The following is an 18,162-nucleotide window of genomic DNA, read 5'->3' as shown; positions in this document are numbered from 1 at the left end:
CTTGTGTTTTTGAGCCTCCAGAAATTAAATAGGCTGTCTTTTTTCCTTTATATTGCAAAAAATAAAAAGCCCGGTGGTGATCAAATGCCAACAAAAGAAATCTCTATTTCTGTGGGAAAAAAAAGAAAAATCTCATATGGGTACAGTGTTGCATGACCGCGCAATTGTCAAAGTGCGACAAAACTGAAAAAGATGAAAATTGGCCTGGTCAGGAAGTGGGTAAAAGTGCCCGGTAGGCAAGTGGTTAAATAAAAGACTTTTTTGGCATGGTCATCGTTTCAATATAAATGCCAACATTTCACAATTTCTGTAGTATGTATTTCAGAGTATGCAAATGTTTGAGCACAACTGTACATCCCCCCCCCCCGTAACTTCCTTGATAACATAATCATGGAATTCACCAAAACAGGTGTTCTCCATCAAAAGGCATCATGCTCTCTAGCCAGTTAACAAATTTATATCACTGTAAAGGCTAGTTGTAAAGTAGGACCAGCAAAGGTTGCTTTCAAAAGGTATGCATCTGACAGAATACTTAGGCCCCTTTCACATGGGTCAGATCTGGTTTTGCTCAATGATCCGTCCGCTGATCCCCTGCTAAGCTGAGTGGAGCTGCCGAATGACAGGTCCATGTTCGCTCTGCATAAACCTGCTCTCATCTATGGGCAATCGTATTAAACAGACCAACTGTCTGTTTACACCCAACTGCCCTCTGATCTGTTCAGATGAAGGGGAATGGATCCCCCTTCCCTTTCTTTCTGCCAGATCGGAGGCAGCTGGGTGTAATGGAAACAACAGACTACCTATACAAGAGATGGAGGATCAGGTCGGGTTCACCAAGAGGAAAAAAAAAACCACAGAAAAGGAGGATCTGACCAGACCACCCGCGTGAAAGGGGCTTTAGAAGGGTACATCCTGAACAGGAATATGCTTGCGAGAAAAATATGTCAGTACCCACTACCAGGACCAACCATCTTTTCATACAGTCCTTTTCCATAGAAGATTAGTAAGCAAAGATTTTTGGAGGAAAAAATACCAATTAAGGATTTGGCCAATTCTTGTGCAAAGAACAGCTAATTGATGTGTTCAAAGGAAAAGTGTTTCTAGATCACACCAACCATTTGTTGACCGCAGGTGGGTGTTTTTTTTAGGCTGAGGAGATTCTAGTGCTTCTAGGCAATGGCTAGTACCCACAGCATCAACACATGAGTTCACATTAGAAAACATGAAGCCTTACCTACCTTGTGTCTCAACAAACAGGAGGAAAAATTTACTCTGCAGTACCATCTACTGCATCTACCTCTCTTTCCACAATCTTCTTAAAACCAGTTGAAGACTCTGGGTTATACACCTAACTAGATTCTGGTGGTGGAGAGGCAGAAGAGAGCTTTTGGGTCCTGGAGACCAAAAGGTTCTAGAAGGGCATATAGTTTTCAAAATAAATCAGACATAGTTAGACAAGATGTCATAGGTGCATCTGCCTTAGCTAAAACAGGCAATCTGTTGCAGGCCCGAGAGCTAAAATTAAAGGAAGGGAGGTGTGCCAATATATGAACTTGCGCCAACAAACTGCTATCATCCTGAGTGTTTTGCGGTTACCTCAGTAGCTGCTCTGTACCTTATCTCTGCCATCACCAAGTACAGAGATCCTCTGTGGGGTACTCACAAAAGGAATGCAGACTGAAAGGGCATTTTTGTATCCAGACAGATGCCACTATAAATCAGGAGCTGCCTGCTGTTCTGTAGCTGTGTTGCTGAATTAAGTAGTCCAGAGACCAAGCAACAGACTACCTGCATTCTCTGCAGAAATGGTGGGTGCAAGCATGTGAGCCAGAAGACTTATCACCTAACTACATCACCACAAAAGCAGCAACATTGGGTAGGAAACCAATTCAGTTTTTAAAAAAGTAAACATTAAAATAAAAAAAAAACAAACAAAAAAAACATTACCTAGCACCCACGTAGCAGAGACGTTTCTAGATATCTCACTAACTGAGCGACACTCCTCAAATAAAAACAGGACTGTCTTAAAGGAAAAACCCCATCTTACTTTATTCATGCTGCAGGTTCCCAAAAGGGATCATACTTTACCCAATGGGGTCTTCAGGGTCAAGGTATTCTATGAAAAAACCATGGTTCTAGACCTGTATAGCACCATGTGGCCAAGTACACACATTGAGCCACATGCCAAGGTGAGTACCAAGAGCTTGATCCAGCGATCTTAGTCCAAAATTATAGTCTGGCCTGTTGCTGTGGGGTCTGGGTACGGTTACTAAGATGCACATAATTGATAACAGTTCTGGAAGCTACTAATCAGCCCTGAGGCAACAAGCACATGGAGCTTGACAGAAGTGACAATGTTTAGAAACTTCACTATAGGAGGCTCCTTAAACCACTATCAAAAAACTGAAGTGGTAAGTTAGATGAGGGTGCACTGGGGGCATTCCCTGTGAAGTTTTTGCCAGTGTTTGCATTTGTCTAAATCACCTGAAGGTAGTGGCAAATAGCCCATGGTCTACGATTACAAGTTCCATGTCTTATACGGTTATGATATAGTGATTTTAAAACAGAAAAAAATCTTTGTAAACATGTAATTCACTAATTGAAGCATACCTTCCTCTTCTAAAAAGGCAGACCTTCCTGACAAAAGCCTTTCTAGGTTGTAAAATTATTAAAAAATAAAATGGAAAAAAAAAAAAAAAATCACAGACAATAGATGCCTCAATCCCTCAGAGCCTTAGGTCCAGACATTGCCAACTGAGGAAGTCTGCTTGCCTATTGCCCTTGCATAAAAAGTACGCAGCAGATAAGGCTGAACGTTTAGCTCTGCCCAGGACAGAAAGTGATAAACCCCTTGCTGGCAGCAAGACTTATGATCCCTCCCTGATGCTTGATGTACATCACCAGCACTATGATTGAATTCAAATCAGATGGCCTTCCATCCAGCAGAATGGTCCAACACTGCAGAGATAAGCAAATCATTTGAAGTTCCCGCATGTTGATCAGGAAATGAGTCAACCAAATCCCTCAAGTTCACCAATATTCCACAATGTAAAACAGTAACGACTTTAAATAAATCACTCCCAGTACATATTATTAAAGGATTCTGAGAATCTGGGGAAATCTCTGTGCACAAGGCTGAAATGCAATACTGGATGCCCATGATCTACAAACCCTCAGACGGAACTGCATTGAAAAAAAGACATGTTTTTGTGATGGACATCACTGCATGGGATCAAGCATACTTCCAAAAACCACTGTCTGAACACAGTATGCTGTGCAATCAAAAAATGCAAGGTAAAGCTCTATCATGGAAAGAAGCCAATATGAAAATGATCCAGAGGTGCCACCATCTTTTATGAGACTACATTAATTTAAAATTTCCTGTTGCAAAGTGGAAAACTGTTGTGTGGTCACAGAAACTGAAATTTGACATTCTTTCTGGCAATCATGGGAGTAGTGTTCTCCAGAATAAAGCGGAGACAGACTTTCTGGCTTGTTTTCAGCACTCAGTTTCAAAACCTGCATGTCTGATGGGATGGGAGTGCCATTAGTACATTTGGAATGGGCATATCCATATCCATATCCAATGGGCATAAACATATCCAGGTTTTAGAGAAGCCTATTCTCCCACCCAGACAACATCTTTTTCAGGGAAGGCTGTATACCTTTGACTAATGTAAAATATTTGGTGCATCTTAAAATGAAAAATATGACAAACAACCCAGGACTGCTGAGCAGTTACAATCTCATATCAGGCAAGGATGGGCCAACATTCCTCTCCCACAATTCAAGCAACTCTTCACTTCAGTTCTTAGAGATTTTCAAAATGTTAAATGAAGAGGGGAGATGCTACATATTACTAAACGTCACCCTGTCCAAACGTTTTACTGCCATCTATTTCAAAATTATCTTATTTTTTGCTTAAAATAGTACATTTTCTCAGTTTAAACATTTGATAGGTTTTCTATTATGAATAAAATATGGGTGTATGAGATTTGTAAATCTAACATTCTGTTTTTATCTAGATTCTTTTGCTTTATTTTCAGCTGGTAATCCTTCAACTAGCCACAACGTTTTGTCCCTTGGTGGGTAAGGCAGACAGCACATTTAAGGAATATAGGCTGCAATACATTGCATTTTTATTCTTGAGTTTAGCCATCTTTAAAGTAGAAGGAAAGGATGCACAAAACACGCTGTTGCTCTGATTTGCCCCACATACATTTTCTAATCGCTTTCTTTTTTTTTTACATTTTTCTATACCGTCATGTGAACTTAAAGCTCCAGCTAGTCTGTGTATCATGTGGAAAGACAACAATAATGATTATTATTATACAGAATTTATAAAGAGCCAACAATTGTGCAGCGCTTTACAACATGAGGGCAGATGGTGCAGTTGCAATACAAGACAGGAGGAATCAGAAGGCCATGCTCGTTATGGCTTACAATCTAAAAGGGAGAGTTGAGTGATACAAAGGGTAATAACCGTGTAGGATGAGATGAGGGAAAAAAATAAAATTACAGTTGTTAAGTGGAGGCAGGGTAGAGCTCTCTAACGAAAAGATTTTTTAGGGATCGCACAAATTAGACAGAGTAGGCGATATTTTGTTAGGACGTTCCAGTGGATGAGAGAGGCCCGCTGAAGTCATGTAGGCGATCAAGGGAGAAGGTGACAAGGAATCTAAACAGTAGGAAGTCTTGGGACGAACAAAAAAGATGATTTGGTTGGTATTTTGAGACTAGGTTGGTCATGAGGTTGAGGAAGTAGAGCAGTGGATGGCTGCGTGAGCTGCTGTTCATTTTTCCTTTTATTTGATTTGTTAGGCGAGAGGAAGCCAGTGGACCGATTGACAGAGAGGGGTAAGCAGATACTGTTGGTAAAGGTGGATGAGTCTGGCAGCAGCATTCATGATGGACTGGAAGGGAAGAAAAGGTAATCCAGCAAATCTCAAAGAGTAGCAACATCACCCTGCTGCTTACATAACTCCAATGGGCTGTCAGATGGAAAGGTGTTCACGCCTACCAGCTGCAGAGAAAGAGGGATTGAGCCTGCATTTCATTTCGTGGTCACGTTAACGCAGGTTTTTTTTGTTTTTTTTTGTTATTGGAGACAGCAATTAGAAAATGTATACAAGGAGTATCTGAGCAATGGGGTAAGCAACATTTGACAGGTGGTTTATTGTGTAGCATTCCTTCTACTTCAACAAACAAGACCCTCCTGTGGCAAGTAGAACCAGAGTCTCAGTGTTGGACCTTGTGGGCAGACTGGAAACAAAGTTGGGAGCGGCGTCACAAAAAGAGGAGGCACAAAAGAAATGTTTAACAGTGGTGAATGGGAAGAAAGGCACGGTCTTTTTTTAAGCTTTCTTTTTCCATCACTCAGGCCCTAGAGAAATCATACTTAGATTCGATCTGTAGACACACTGCCCCTTGAAGTCCACATGGGAAAAAAATGCTTCTTATATGAGAACACTAAATACAGTACTTTAACCAAAGGTGCCCACGCATGAATACCGACAAGAGAACCATGTTCTAGCAAAGCAGAAACATTTAGCAGACCAGCAGAACTAAAATTATAACTTACAGACACTTGCCGACACTTTTTTTTTTATAACCTAGACAGATTGCCATTGATTCCACTAAACCAAGGGTAGAGCTGACCAGAGAAATGAGGAGACAAAACAAAAGCAATCTGAACGATTCTTCTTTCAGAGATGACAGCTACAACTAAATATGAATCTGCAGCAGAGTCTTGAACAAGCCAGAGAAGTACAGCATGCGTTTAGCACAGGGATGTGGAATGACAAACCTTAGCGACTCATCTCAGAAATTAAAATAATGAAGATCTCCTGCGCTACTATTACGTGGTAAATTGAGTGGGAGCTGCTAGCATCTAACCATGTGGAAATAAAACTAGCAAAACCAAAATGATGCAGCGCTATCCTAGTATCCTTTGTTTCTGATACAATATATCAGAAACAAACCAAGTGACAAATATATATACACATATAAAGCAGCCAGCCACCAACTCACTGCCGCCCAGGCTCAGTCTGCAGAGCATGGTCTACCAATGTGATCACAACTGAATTTATTGATCCCTATTTAGGGATTCACGCTTATTTGTGTTTTATGTTATTTTGTGTATGATCCTATGTTTGGATAGTGGGGGTATTGGTTCATGGTCCTTTATACCATGTGTGATCACTTTATTCACTTGAGATCCTAGAGGATCAATCCACTGATTTGACACGTATATACATTTATGTCACCTTATATTGAGTTCCCCAGAGAGGATCAATCCACTGATTTTTTTGTCACGTATATATATTCATCTCAGACATTGTCCCCAGCAGACAGCTAAACCAGGCCACAAGGGGACCCCTGACTGGTGTCCATGCAGAAGTGCACCTGATTTTGCACTCTCTAGCTTTAGTAAATAAACCCCAGAGCAACCACCAGTATAACATCCTCTAGTTGGCTGACTAGAGAGACTTAAAGTGAATGTAGAAGCTCAAGGTTTTGCATGAAGGTAATAAAACCTTTTGTGTGCAGCAGCCCCCCTAGCCTCCCCTAATACTTACATAAGCCCCATCAAAATCCAGCAATATGCACTAAAGCCTTGTCCCTCCTAGAACTCTCATTGGCTGAGAAAGCAGAGGGAGCCATTGGCTCCCGCTGGTGTCAATCACAGGCAGTGAACCAATGAGGAGCGAGAGGAAGCAGGACCAAGCTGTGCGTGTGGACAAGCAGAGCAGCGGCTTGGGAGCAAGCCTGCTTGGATGCCCCCAGAGCAAGCAGCTTGCTATGAGGGCACTTGGCAGGAGGGAGGGGCAAGCAGCACCGGCAGAGTACCCAGGTAGGAGGAGGATCAGGGCAGCTCTGTGCAAAACCAAAGAAATATAGCAGAATACATCTTGGCCTAAATTTATGAAGAACAATTATTTATTTGCAAACTTTTATAACAGAAACAAAGAAAAACCTTTCAGTCTTATTTTTTGTTAATTTAGCAAAAAAAAAAAAAACCCCAGTGGTTATTAAATACTACCAAAAGAAAGCTCTAGTTGTGTGAACAAAATGATAAAAATTTAGTTTTGGTAGTGTTGCATGAGCACACAATTATCATTCAAAGTGTAAGAGTGCTGAAACCTGAAAATTGGCCTGGACAGGAAGGGGGGAAAACTGCTCGGTATTGAAGTGGTTAATATCACTTTAAAGGATTTTGCACATCCATTATGAACATACCAGCACTTGCCGACTGACTGGAAAAACTTTGAAAGATTTTGCACAATCAACAGCTGCTCAAAGCCAAAAGAAAAAAGTCCTTTTCTGAGGACACTAGCAAAAAAAATGAGGCACGGTATAGAGGGCAGGGTTATCCTGTGTAGTTTTTTTTTTAACTTGGTCTCTGTTCATTTCTCCTGTAGGTGGCAGCATAACCAGACAGTCTAAGAATTCCTGGGTCCCTCAATAGACGAGAGAGCACACAAATCATTTTATCAAATCACCTCTAAGTATTTTGTATTAAAAAGAAGTACAGCCAAAGTTCTTTTGGCAGTACTTCTGTGGATCACAGGAGTGCAGATCGTTCTGCACTCCGGGGACCCGTTTTCAGCTAACAGCGGGCTGAAGTCCACTGTCTGCTGACGTCGCCCAGCTGGTCCAGGCTGGGAAAAGATCCCAAACTTCAATATAATTTGTTGATTTATTTTTCCTTACCATCCTTGCCAAGTATTTTCTTGCTTTATTTCCCCATTGATATCTTTCTTTTAACACCAAAATTAAAGGCCCTTTTTGTCTCCTGTTCTATTAGGCTACTTAAATCTTTTTTCTTTAATATTATCTTCTGTTGTATTACAGTCTGTATTTTTTTAATGTATTGGCTCTAATTCAAATAATTCCTCTATTACTGTTTTTATCTTCCCGTAGTTGTTTTTTTTTTCTGCCCCTATGGAGATTAGGGTAACTCTTATATACGCCTTGTGGGCTTCCCAAACCATACCAGTCAAAACTTCTTCCATTTTATTTAGTTGAAAGTATTGCTCTATTTCTTTTTTTATTTTTACTTCCATCTCCTGATCTTGTATGAGAGTTTCATTTAATTTCCATGCACACATTTTAGTTTGTTCATTCCCCACTTTCAACCTCATTGTAACCGATGCATGATCTGACAGCGATGTGACTTCTATATTGGATTTAATCAATGACTCCAATAGTCTATGTTTTATCATTATATAATCCAATCTAGAGTATGTCGCATGTACAGAGGAATAGAATGTATAGTCCTTTACACCTACGTGTTTTATTCTCCATATACCAATTGGTATTGATGTAGTTTCCTTTTAATTTGTTTTAAACGTCTACCTCCTTCCGTCTGTACATGTGATAATGAATCCAACCTAGATCCATACAAAAGTTGAAATCCCCTGCCACAATCAGTTTTACCTTTCTTAAAATCCATCAATTTCCTTAACGTATCCTCTAAATACATGATTGAATTCCTATTTGGACTATTATTCCTACTCCTTTTCTCCCAATCCACCTTAGCATAGATCTTAATGTGATACATCTGACCCAACCGGGAACTACTGGACAAATATTATTGTTTTCCCTCCCGACTCCTCTCCCAGTCCCCCCTCTACCCCCCCCTAAAAAAAAAGCTGTGGCTCATCTGTAGCCTTCAGATCTGTAGTGAGACACTTCCCCTCCTCGATCCTTTTAATTGGGGTAAGGCTCTGTCTATGTACGCCTCCATTTATCCCGCCTATGCTATACCTTTCAAACAATGCCATCTCTCTTTCTCCCTCACCATCCTCCCTCCCCCCACTCCAAGTCTCCAACCACTCCATATTGTACATGGGCAGAAGGGTTGAGGAGAAAGCGAGGTATAATAGAGAAAAAAACAAAACAAAAAAAAAAAAACAAAAAGAAGAGGAGACCCCAATTGTAACTTTCAATTACGTTCCCATTCAACTACCTCTATTACTGTATTTCGCTCTCCATAAGATGCACCTGACCAAAAAAAAAGCAACTAGGTTTTAGAGGCGGAAAACAAAAACAAAAAAAATATTCTGAACCAATAGACTGCAGACACAGCGCAGGAGATGACCAGAGAGTGCGGACACAGCGCAGGAGATGACCAGAGAGTGCGGACACAGCGCAGGAGATGACCAGAGAGTGCGGACACAGCGCAGGAGATGACCAGAGAGTGCGGACACAGCGCAGGAGATGACCAGAGAGTGCGGACACAGCGCAGGAGATGACCAGAGAGTGCGGACACAGCGCACGAGATGACCAGAGACTGCGGACACAGCGCACGAGATGGCCAGAGACTGCGGACACAGCGCACGAGATGGCCAGAGACTGCGGACACAGCGCACGAGATGGCCAGAGACTGCGGACACAGCGCACGAGATGGCCAAAGACTGCGGACACAGCGCACGAGATGGCCAGAGACTGCGGACATAGTACAGATGACCAGAGACTGCGGACATAGTACAGATGACCAGAGACTGCGGACATAGTACAGATGACCAGAGACTGCGGACATAGTACAGATGACCAGAGACTGTGGACATAGTACAGGGAAAATACCAGGGACATAGTACAGATGACCAGAGACTGCAGACCTTTGGGGAGGGAGGGGGAGCGGATACCTGAATTTCCACAGAGTTGTCCTTCCCTCTTCTTCCTGCGCCGGCTTCTGTGACAGCCGGGTGCCCACTGCACATGCGCGAGAAGCGCTGCGCTTGTGAATGGCCTGGCGCCTTCTGGGACCTGTCATGTGTCCCAGAAGACACCGGACCATTCACAAAGCGCAGCGCTTCTCGCGCATGCGCAGTGGGCACCCGGCTGTCACAGAAGCTGGCGCGGGAAAACAGCACAGCGCTGGAGCGAGGAACAGGTAAGGTCCTTCAGGAGAGAAGAGCTGATCGGCCGGCCCAATATTCTGACTTGGTGGCGGCAGAAATACCAGACCGGCCACTTTATATTCGCTCCATAAGACGCACTGACGTCCGGCCCCCCCCCCCTACCTATTTTTTTCGGGGGGGGGGGGGGGAGTGCATCTTATGGAGCGAAAAATACGGTAAGTTATTTAGTCTCTCAAGAATGTTATCTTCTTCCGTTCTTTGAGTCTCTATTTCTGTCTCTCTTTCTGGAAATTAATAACCATCTCTCTTCCTCTAGTCCTCTCTTTACCTATATCTCGTAGGTCCATCCTGAGATTTCTGGTATTTGCGAGTCTAATCTTCCACAAAAGTCCTGGAGCTCATATGGAAACTTGAATCAGGCTGATTGACCGTCTTTCCATCCCATTAAACATGCTGGGAAACCACAGCTGTATCGAATATTTTTTTTCTGCATCTGTTCCAGCAATGGTTTCACAACTCTCCTTGCTAACGTTTCCGGTGCTATATCTGCATATATCTGCAAGGTCGCTCCTTCATATTTCATTGAGGGAATTCCTTTCATTTTCTCCCAAATCTTAATTTTGTCTTGATATTAGTGGAATCTTACGATCACATCTCTTGGCATTTCTATGGTCATTCCTTGGGATCTTCTTATCCTGTGAACACTGTCCATTGCTCTGTTATAGGTTTAATATTAAATGTAATACCTTATTTATTACAGTTCTTAAATCTTCTCCTTGGGATGTCTTGGTAACCCCCGGATCCTCAGATTATTCCTTCTATTTTGATTGTCCTGGTCTTCTAGCTTATATAACCGTTTCCTCTGTTCAATTCGCATCTCCTCCATTTGCCCCTTTAATTCCGATATAACTTGTGCACATTTATCCAATTTTTCTTCCGTTTCTTCCACTCGGGCCAAAACCTGTCCTAAATCCTTATGTAGTATTGCCATATCCTTCTTTATTGAGAGTTCTAACTTCGCAAACATATCTGCTATTTCAATCTTTGTCGGTATTTGTGAGCGATTTGTTCTTCTCTGTTTCTTTTCTCTACACATACTGTGTTTGATCTTTCTTTACCTGGATTCTGATCCATAATTTCTGACAGTCCAGATTGATCTCCGCTAATAATTTCCGCATCCTGTCTTCCATTAGATTTCCATTGTCTCTCCGGGGATAAACCTCCTGGGCTTTTCTCCTGTGGGGGCATATATTTTTTAATTTTACCTATACTAGTTTTGGGTGTCTTTACCCCTCTTCCTTTCGCCGCTCAGATCTTCATAGTTTTTTCTATTTCCCCCTTTTCGTCTCCACCTTCTTTATGGACTTTAAATATACGCTTAGTCCTCTAATTTTCAATAAGAGGTTAGATAGATGTGTTGAGGAGATAAATACTTATATACGTACAGAAATACAGGTATAAAAGAACTTCTGCTTCTACCTTCAATATCGACCCCTGTGGGACCTGTATTGTTTTTGCCTCTCTTCCTTCTAGAGGCTTAATACTCAGTTTGTTTCACATATCCACATTCCTAAATAATTATTCCCAGTCTTCCGACTTTCTCCCCTTAAGTACCCTTATTTTTTGATCCGTTGAATAACTCCTGTGTCACTTTCCACTATAAACTCCTAACTCCTAAACTGCTTCCACCAGCCACTTTTTTTTTTTCCTTCCTTCTTGGTAAGCAGCAATATTTTTAAAACTTATACTGTTATTTATAATGTAGTTTATAATGTTTAATTGTGGGCACTCACCATTCCCTAGCATATGGTTGTTCAGTCTTTTTTCTTTCCCCTCTTTCTTCACCCCACACAACTTCAGTGTCCATATGCAGTAAATCTTCAGTTTAGAGGTGACCAAGGGTATTTATCGAATCCTCTTCTCTCCTCTTTCCACTCCTCTCCCAGGACCCCGCTTGGCTGTTCTCATAGGTTGCTCTCATAGGACCTCTTGCTGCATCCCATGCAGGGGGGCTAGTTACCTCCACAAAGATCCGCTGCACTCTAATCGGCACCATGTGCTCGGCAGCCCAGGCGTCCTCAGCCTGCCACTCCCAGCTCCGCCCCGCTCTCACCTCTCCTATTGGCCGACTCGCAGCCGCCTCCTTCACCAGCAAAGCAGCCAGGCAGAGCCAACTGCAAAATTGCTCCTGCAGCCACTACCCCTTCACACCGGGTTCCGCCTCCTCTCCGTTCCACCTAGTAGTTTCCGCTCTCCAGCTATAATGCCAAGCCGCAGGGGTCCCAGCAGACACACGCTCCTCCAGCACTGCTCCCCAGTTCAGAAGGAGCTAGACAAAGGGAGCCAGATGAAGGTATCTCTTTCACTCTCTCCAGCTGTTGCTGGAGCTCCTAACACACACCAGCCGGCCCCATGTTCAGGCCAGGATCCCGACTTGAAAGTCAGGATCCATCCTAGAGTCTGGAGCGGCACCTGGCTCAGCCTCAGTGAAGTGCTGAGAGCCTGAGCCAGCCGGTCCCTCCCCCTCCACAGCCGAGCTCTCCAGTAAGCGCTGGGGGAGGCAGACAGCGGTGTTCTCACCTTAGAGCTCACGGGGAACAGAAGCAGTGGGTTCGATGCTGTACCCACCCAAGTATAAATGGGGCAGGGGGTTGGAGTCATACTATTTCTAGTACGTCTACTGCAACACTGAAGAAGGGACACACACAAGATAAAAAAGGTTTACCTTCTTGAAATACAAGTTTCCCAGAAGCATCGGATGTATAGCAGCCAATATATTCCTGGATGTCTGTATGCTCATGATTATTAATCCTTACACAATGGTTCCCACTAGCGCAAGCCAGCCAGCGAATTAAACTTGTTTTGCCAACAGATGTTTCTCCTTGAAGAAGTACTGGATGATTTCTTAAACAAAAAAAAAAAAAAAAAGTGATCACATCAGCCCTGATACACAAAGCAGCACTTGCCAATTAGGCTGTGTGCAGCTAAATTAAAGTCTGATTTTAGCTAATTACAGTGTACAATACAACATGTGTGCCATATTTACTGTTAGCAAAGGAAGATTGCACAATTAGGACATTTAAAGGGATAGTTCACCTTCACCAAAGAACTGCCTATGCAGTTAAGGGGCGTCTGTGGATAAACAAAAACTGTGCGTCTCTGACTAAAGTTGAATAATGCCCTTGCTATAGGTGTAAGCCATTTACGTAGCTAATGAAGCCAGACTGGAATACTTCCAGGACGTTGCCAAGTGAGGACTAGTCATTTACTGCTCACCCCCACCATCACGAGTGAGCTTATTCTCTGATTCAGACCCCTTCACATGTTCTCTCCCTCCCCTGATGTAGTAGCTCTGATCTCAGCGACTGAGAGCTCACTTCTGAGAAGGTTGAGATGATCAGTGATGACCAGGCCTCACTTAGCAACATCCTGGGAGAATTTGTGTCAGGCTTCATGAGGTACGTAATTGGCCTACACCTATAGCAAGGGCATTATTCAACTTAAGTTAGAGCTGCACAGTTTATTTTTGTTTTTATCTACATACATCCCTTATCTGCACAGGCAGTTTTCTGTTAAAGGTGAACTATCCCTTTAGGAAGCAGCTTTTTGCCTGCCTAAAACCATCGTAAGCCATAGCAATTTTAAGATATACTATTCAGAGAGGCATGGGATGAAACCTAAAGTTCAGTGCCATTAGTAATATTTCAGTATATACATGTATAAAACAAAATGAAATGTTGACATACCCTGCAGAGACAACTCTAACAAGATCTCGGAGATTGAGCTTTACGGAGGGTGTTAAGATATAACTTTCATCTATAGCTGGGTTCTTAGCCCCAACAGGAATCCAGTAGCCTTCTATCTGAACAAAGCGTCCTCCATGTGGCTCAGGGAGAGGCTGTGAAGAAAAAATTACATAGAGTTACTCTTTCAAAAGACCAACATTTAATTTGCAATGCTAAACACACGTGAATAAAAAGACTATTATAAAATATCCTGAAACTGGGTACAAAATATATTAGGAAAAAAAAAATGTTTAATTTAAATATGACCCTTTATCCAAACACCATCATCTGATTACTTGGTTTTAAAAATTGAACATACATATTGTAATAAGCCTGGAAAAAAGGAAAACTGCAAGACCATAAAATAATATGTAAATATATGTAGAATATAATCAGACACCAAACCATTTAGCTGTAAGCTTTAAGATTCCATTACAAGAATAAGGTACCTGCTTCAGAAGGCTTTTAATGTTGCCAGACTGTACAATATGCCGGCATATCAAGCTTTGGACTGTTGAGTGAGATGCTCGGTCAAGCTGTGTAAGGAAGGAGAGGCAAAATCCCTAAAATAAAACAAAGGATCCAGTCAAAAAGAAATAAAATCAATTACAAACTAATGTTACGAATGATAAAATATGAATAATCCCAACTAAAGAACACCAATTACAAAGATCCAGTCAGATGTTAGAAAACACTGGAGTATGTAAACCCAACATAAAAACATAAGGCCAACCCAATTACTGAACGACAAAAAAATGTGTGTACCTGTCCCTTTGGATAATTATGAATGACATTTCATTATCAGCTCTCGAAAGCTGTGTACTAACCATCAGATTATTGGAAGGCTGTTTGGAAAGCGTTATTTTTCATCTGATTTTCTTATCATGTGTACTAGGCATAACTATGCCAAAGCAAGATAATTTTTTAGGGTCAGTTTTGGAAACTCACAATATAGGACTGAAAAAAAACCCACGTACCAACCAATTTTTTGTGTTTAGTGTGCATTCAGATGCCTTCAGCAGTTGCTACTGGGACAGTTTTCATAAACCTTTATGATTTTTGCATAGCTGTAACCTAGAAAGTTTGTTGGACAAGCATGCGCAATTCTCCCTGTGGAATGTTATGGATTTTTTAAAATTATGCCACAATGACCCAAAGCACACGTCAAAAAGCACCCAGAAATGGTTTAAGACAAAGCGCTAGAAAGTACTGAACTGGCCAGCAGATCTCAATCTAGACTAGATGCAAAATGTTCTTCCAGCTCTTCCTTCTTAGGATCGCTTACTTTGCCAGCTTTTTGCTGACCTGTTCTAACTTTGAGACATCTTGCTGCCATCAATTTCAAAAGTATTTTTTTTCTTAAAACGGTACATTTTCCCAGTTTACATGTTTTCTATTTTTTATTGGGAATATGGGATTAAGAGATTTGCATATTATTGCATTCTGTTTTTTTTATGTGTTTTACACCACGTCCCAACTTTTTTGAAATTGGGGTTGTTTACTGCAACTAAACAATAACAGCAAATGGCATGTTTACCTCATATAAAGAACGCTGGATGCTGCTACATGGATTTGAAGCTGCGTATCTCAGAGCTCTGCACAGAGTACGTAAACTATAGTGAGGTCTGTGGCCTGTACCATCCACAAGCTCCATATTGTCCTTCTTTCGTACTGCCAAGTAAAAGCTTAAAAGAAGTGGGAAAAAAAATTAGCACTGCAATAACATGAACAGCCCATTTAAAAAGGGGTGAAATATGCCAAAAAAAAAAAAAAAAAAAGTGTTCCATATTAGATACATTAAAATAAGTATGGCCAAAGCTTTTTTTAGCCATACTTTCCCTGGGGATCAAAGAACTGCACTTCGTTCTTCAGTCCTGTGTCCCAGATTCAGCAAAAAAGAAAGGGTAAAGCATGCTGTCCACTGAAATTGCAGATCCGGTCCAGGGTCAGCAGGGATCTTGACAAAGTCAAAATCCACCCAGATGCCTTACCAGCAGCTGGCTCGGCCTTTCAGCAGGCCGCTGAAAGCCCGAGCCAGCAGCTCCTGCCCCCTGCACAACCTGGCACACCAGTGAGACCTGGAGGGGCAGAGCAGAGAGGAAGTGACTGACAATCACTGGCTCCCCTGCTCACTAAAGACGGAGAACTAAGCAATCAGAGGTCTTTATTCCCCCAGTTCTCAGTGGAGAGCTGGCGGGGGACAAATCTCTAGGTGAGTAAGTAGGTTTGTTTTTTTTGTACACCCATACTTCTCTAGTAACATGACTAGTAAAGTACAAAAAATTCAGATAAAAGGCTATGCATGAAATGCCGTAAACACAGCTTGCTTTTATCTACAGATGTCACCCCAGTTACAGAAAATTGGATTTTTTACTTGCCTGTAAAGTTCAATTTTTGAAATACAGTACAGGACATAGGCAAATTCAGAGTCAACTGGGTTATATAGGCAGGTAGCTTCAGGGGATTGGATATTAGAGCAAGCCAAAAAAAAAAAAAAACCATATACACACACCCCAAAAATTCAGGGTGCACTTGGCCAAAAACCAAAACGGACAGTTTTGGGTTTTTTTGGAGAAGGGTGGAAAGAGGATGGGATTGTTTAGAGAGGCAATGAGATATCCTAAGACCATGAAAAAAGTCTACAGATTAACACTTCCCTCTGACCTGTCGTAAAACAATGACAAAATCCATCTGTCCTGTCACAGGACATGTAGGGCATTAGGAACATGTAGTGTGCCATAAAACAAAGCAGTGAGGTGTAGGTGACATCTCTGAGACCTCTGCCCAATTCACAAACAAAATCCACACACAATTCATCAAATCCAACAGGACCAAGATACATTAATATTAAGTATTGTTATTTTCTAGGGGACTACTCCACCTTCAATGTCCCCTATTCCTTTCTTCGTTCCTTTTCGTCATTCCATTTTCTGGACATCTGGTATATGACCAGTAGACTATAGAGTCCCGTCTTAAGCATACTATTAATGTACTTGCACATCATAGAGGTTGATGTTGGTCTCATCTCCCTTTACCTAGTTAATTGGGACCTAGGTATCTCGCCTATGAAGACTGTATTAATCATCTTATTGGAAGTTATGTCATCATGAGTGGACCCTTTTATTCTTATTTGATGATATCTCTGACCTAGGCTGCTTATGCTCCTCCCTTTCCCACTCCTTGCCTTCCCTTCCTCTCCCTTTCCTATCCATATAATCCTCTGAATATACCTGTCTGTGGTGACAGTGTGTGTACAGACGTTTATTTTTCATATGTTATTGCTAAGATTATGAGTTCCCACTTTTTCAATCAAAAGGCAGTGGTGGTAGCTAAAAAAAAAAAAAAAAGTTAAATTGCTTAGTAACTTAACGCAGTGACAATCCCTCTCAGGCTGCAGCACCTAGATTGTGGTCCCGCGTGCTGGAAAATCTCTGTGCAGGGTGCAACAGAGTGGCATTCGCCAAAAGCACATCTGGATAGAGTACTGGATACTGAACTCTTAAGTGGTTTAAATTTAACTCCAAGTTTATAAAGTTCACAGTGAAGTGAACACATTTTAGTCTAAAAACAGCTAAATTTTTACAGTAACACAGAGATACAGTCTTGCCTGTCCACGGCACTGGACTGTATCCGTCAAGGTGGGCATATCCCCAAAAGTGATTTCAGGGACTGGATTCAATAGTCATGGACTGCGGCCCAGAACCAGTATAGCACCGTGAGGCTGACTAAGTGTGTTGCACCAAGTGCCAAGGTAGGTGCCTATGCAGGATCCAGTTGTGCAAAGCAAACATTTCAGGCCATCCCTACAGTACGGGATCTGGGTACAACTGCCAGTTTTTTCAAGGTTGCAACAATCCGGATACATTGTTTCTCTGTGGTCATTAGAAGACAGTGAGGTGTTGATTGAAGATATTCAAAGAAAATAATGAATAAAAACTAGTGAGTCTGATTTCTCTGTGAAGGAGAATAGGTCCATCACCCTCAAACACTATCATAAAACACAGGATTCACAGTGAGATACGGTTATAGGGGAGGTGCCCCAGGAGATAGCGTGGCCTCAAAAACTTGCCAGTATCTAACCACCTGAAGGTTTGCACCCACAGTGAATGAATCATAAAACAAATGGTGCAGAGCTTCATGCAAACAATCATAAATTAAATTTCTTAAACAATGATTGTAACTCGTCTCTGCACAAACCAAAAAAGCAATCAAAATCACAGTTCATGATTTGCGCCTTAATATTTCAGTGTCTTCCAACTTGATGGACTGTACGACATTCAGATATCGTGCCACTAATCCTCCACCAATATGAACTCACCAGACAATAAGCTGCAGATAAACACAGCAGAGTGAACATTAATATAAATCAACTCCAAGCTCTCTATGGCAATCACCAGCAGTTTTCACTCCTCACTACCATGGGATGACCATCAGAACAGCATGGGAGCTCATATTGGTGGAGCAGTGGCACCAATGGTTATATCTGCATGTGGTACGGTCACTTCATCAAT

At 41.8% G+C, this 18,162-nt stretch overlaps 1 protein-coding gene across 1 annotated transcript in view; it reads right to left on the bottom strand.

Moving 5' to 3' along the window:
* LOC149470386 (midasin-like) overlaps positions 1-18,162 on the bottom strand; it is a 232,654-nt gene that overhangs the window by 106,554 nt on the left and 107,938 nt on the right. The window contains exons 21-24 of the mRNA XM_089665390.1: positions 15,189-15,336; positions 14,101-14,214; positions 13,613-13,764; positions 12,592-12,770 (exon numbers count right to left, since the gene is read on the bottom strand). Coding sequence (XP_089521516.1) covers positions 12,592-12,770; positions 13,613-13,764; positions 14,101-14,214; positions 15,189-15,336 — 593 coding nt within the window. The remainder of the gene's footprint in view (positions 1-12,591; positions 12,771-13,612; positions 13,765-14,100; positions 14,215-15,188; positions 15,337-18,162) is intronic.

This window comes from Staurois parvus, unplaced genomic scaffold (assembly GCF_062004578.1).
Source record: "Staurois parvus isolate SC_StPar_1 unplaced genomic scaffold, SC_StPar_1.0 ptg000048l, whole genome shotgun sequence".
Lineage (NCBI taxonomy): Eukaryota > Metazoa > Chordata > Amphibia > Anura > Ranidae > Staurois > Staurois parvus.
The sequence above is the reverse complement of the archived record's forward strand: the minus strand, read 5'-3'. Positions and strand labels throughout refer to the sequence as shown.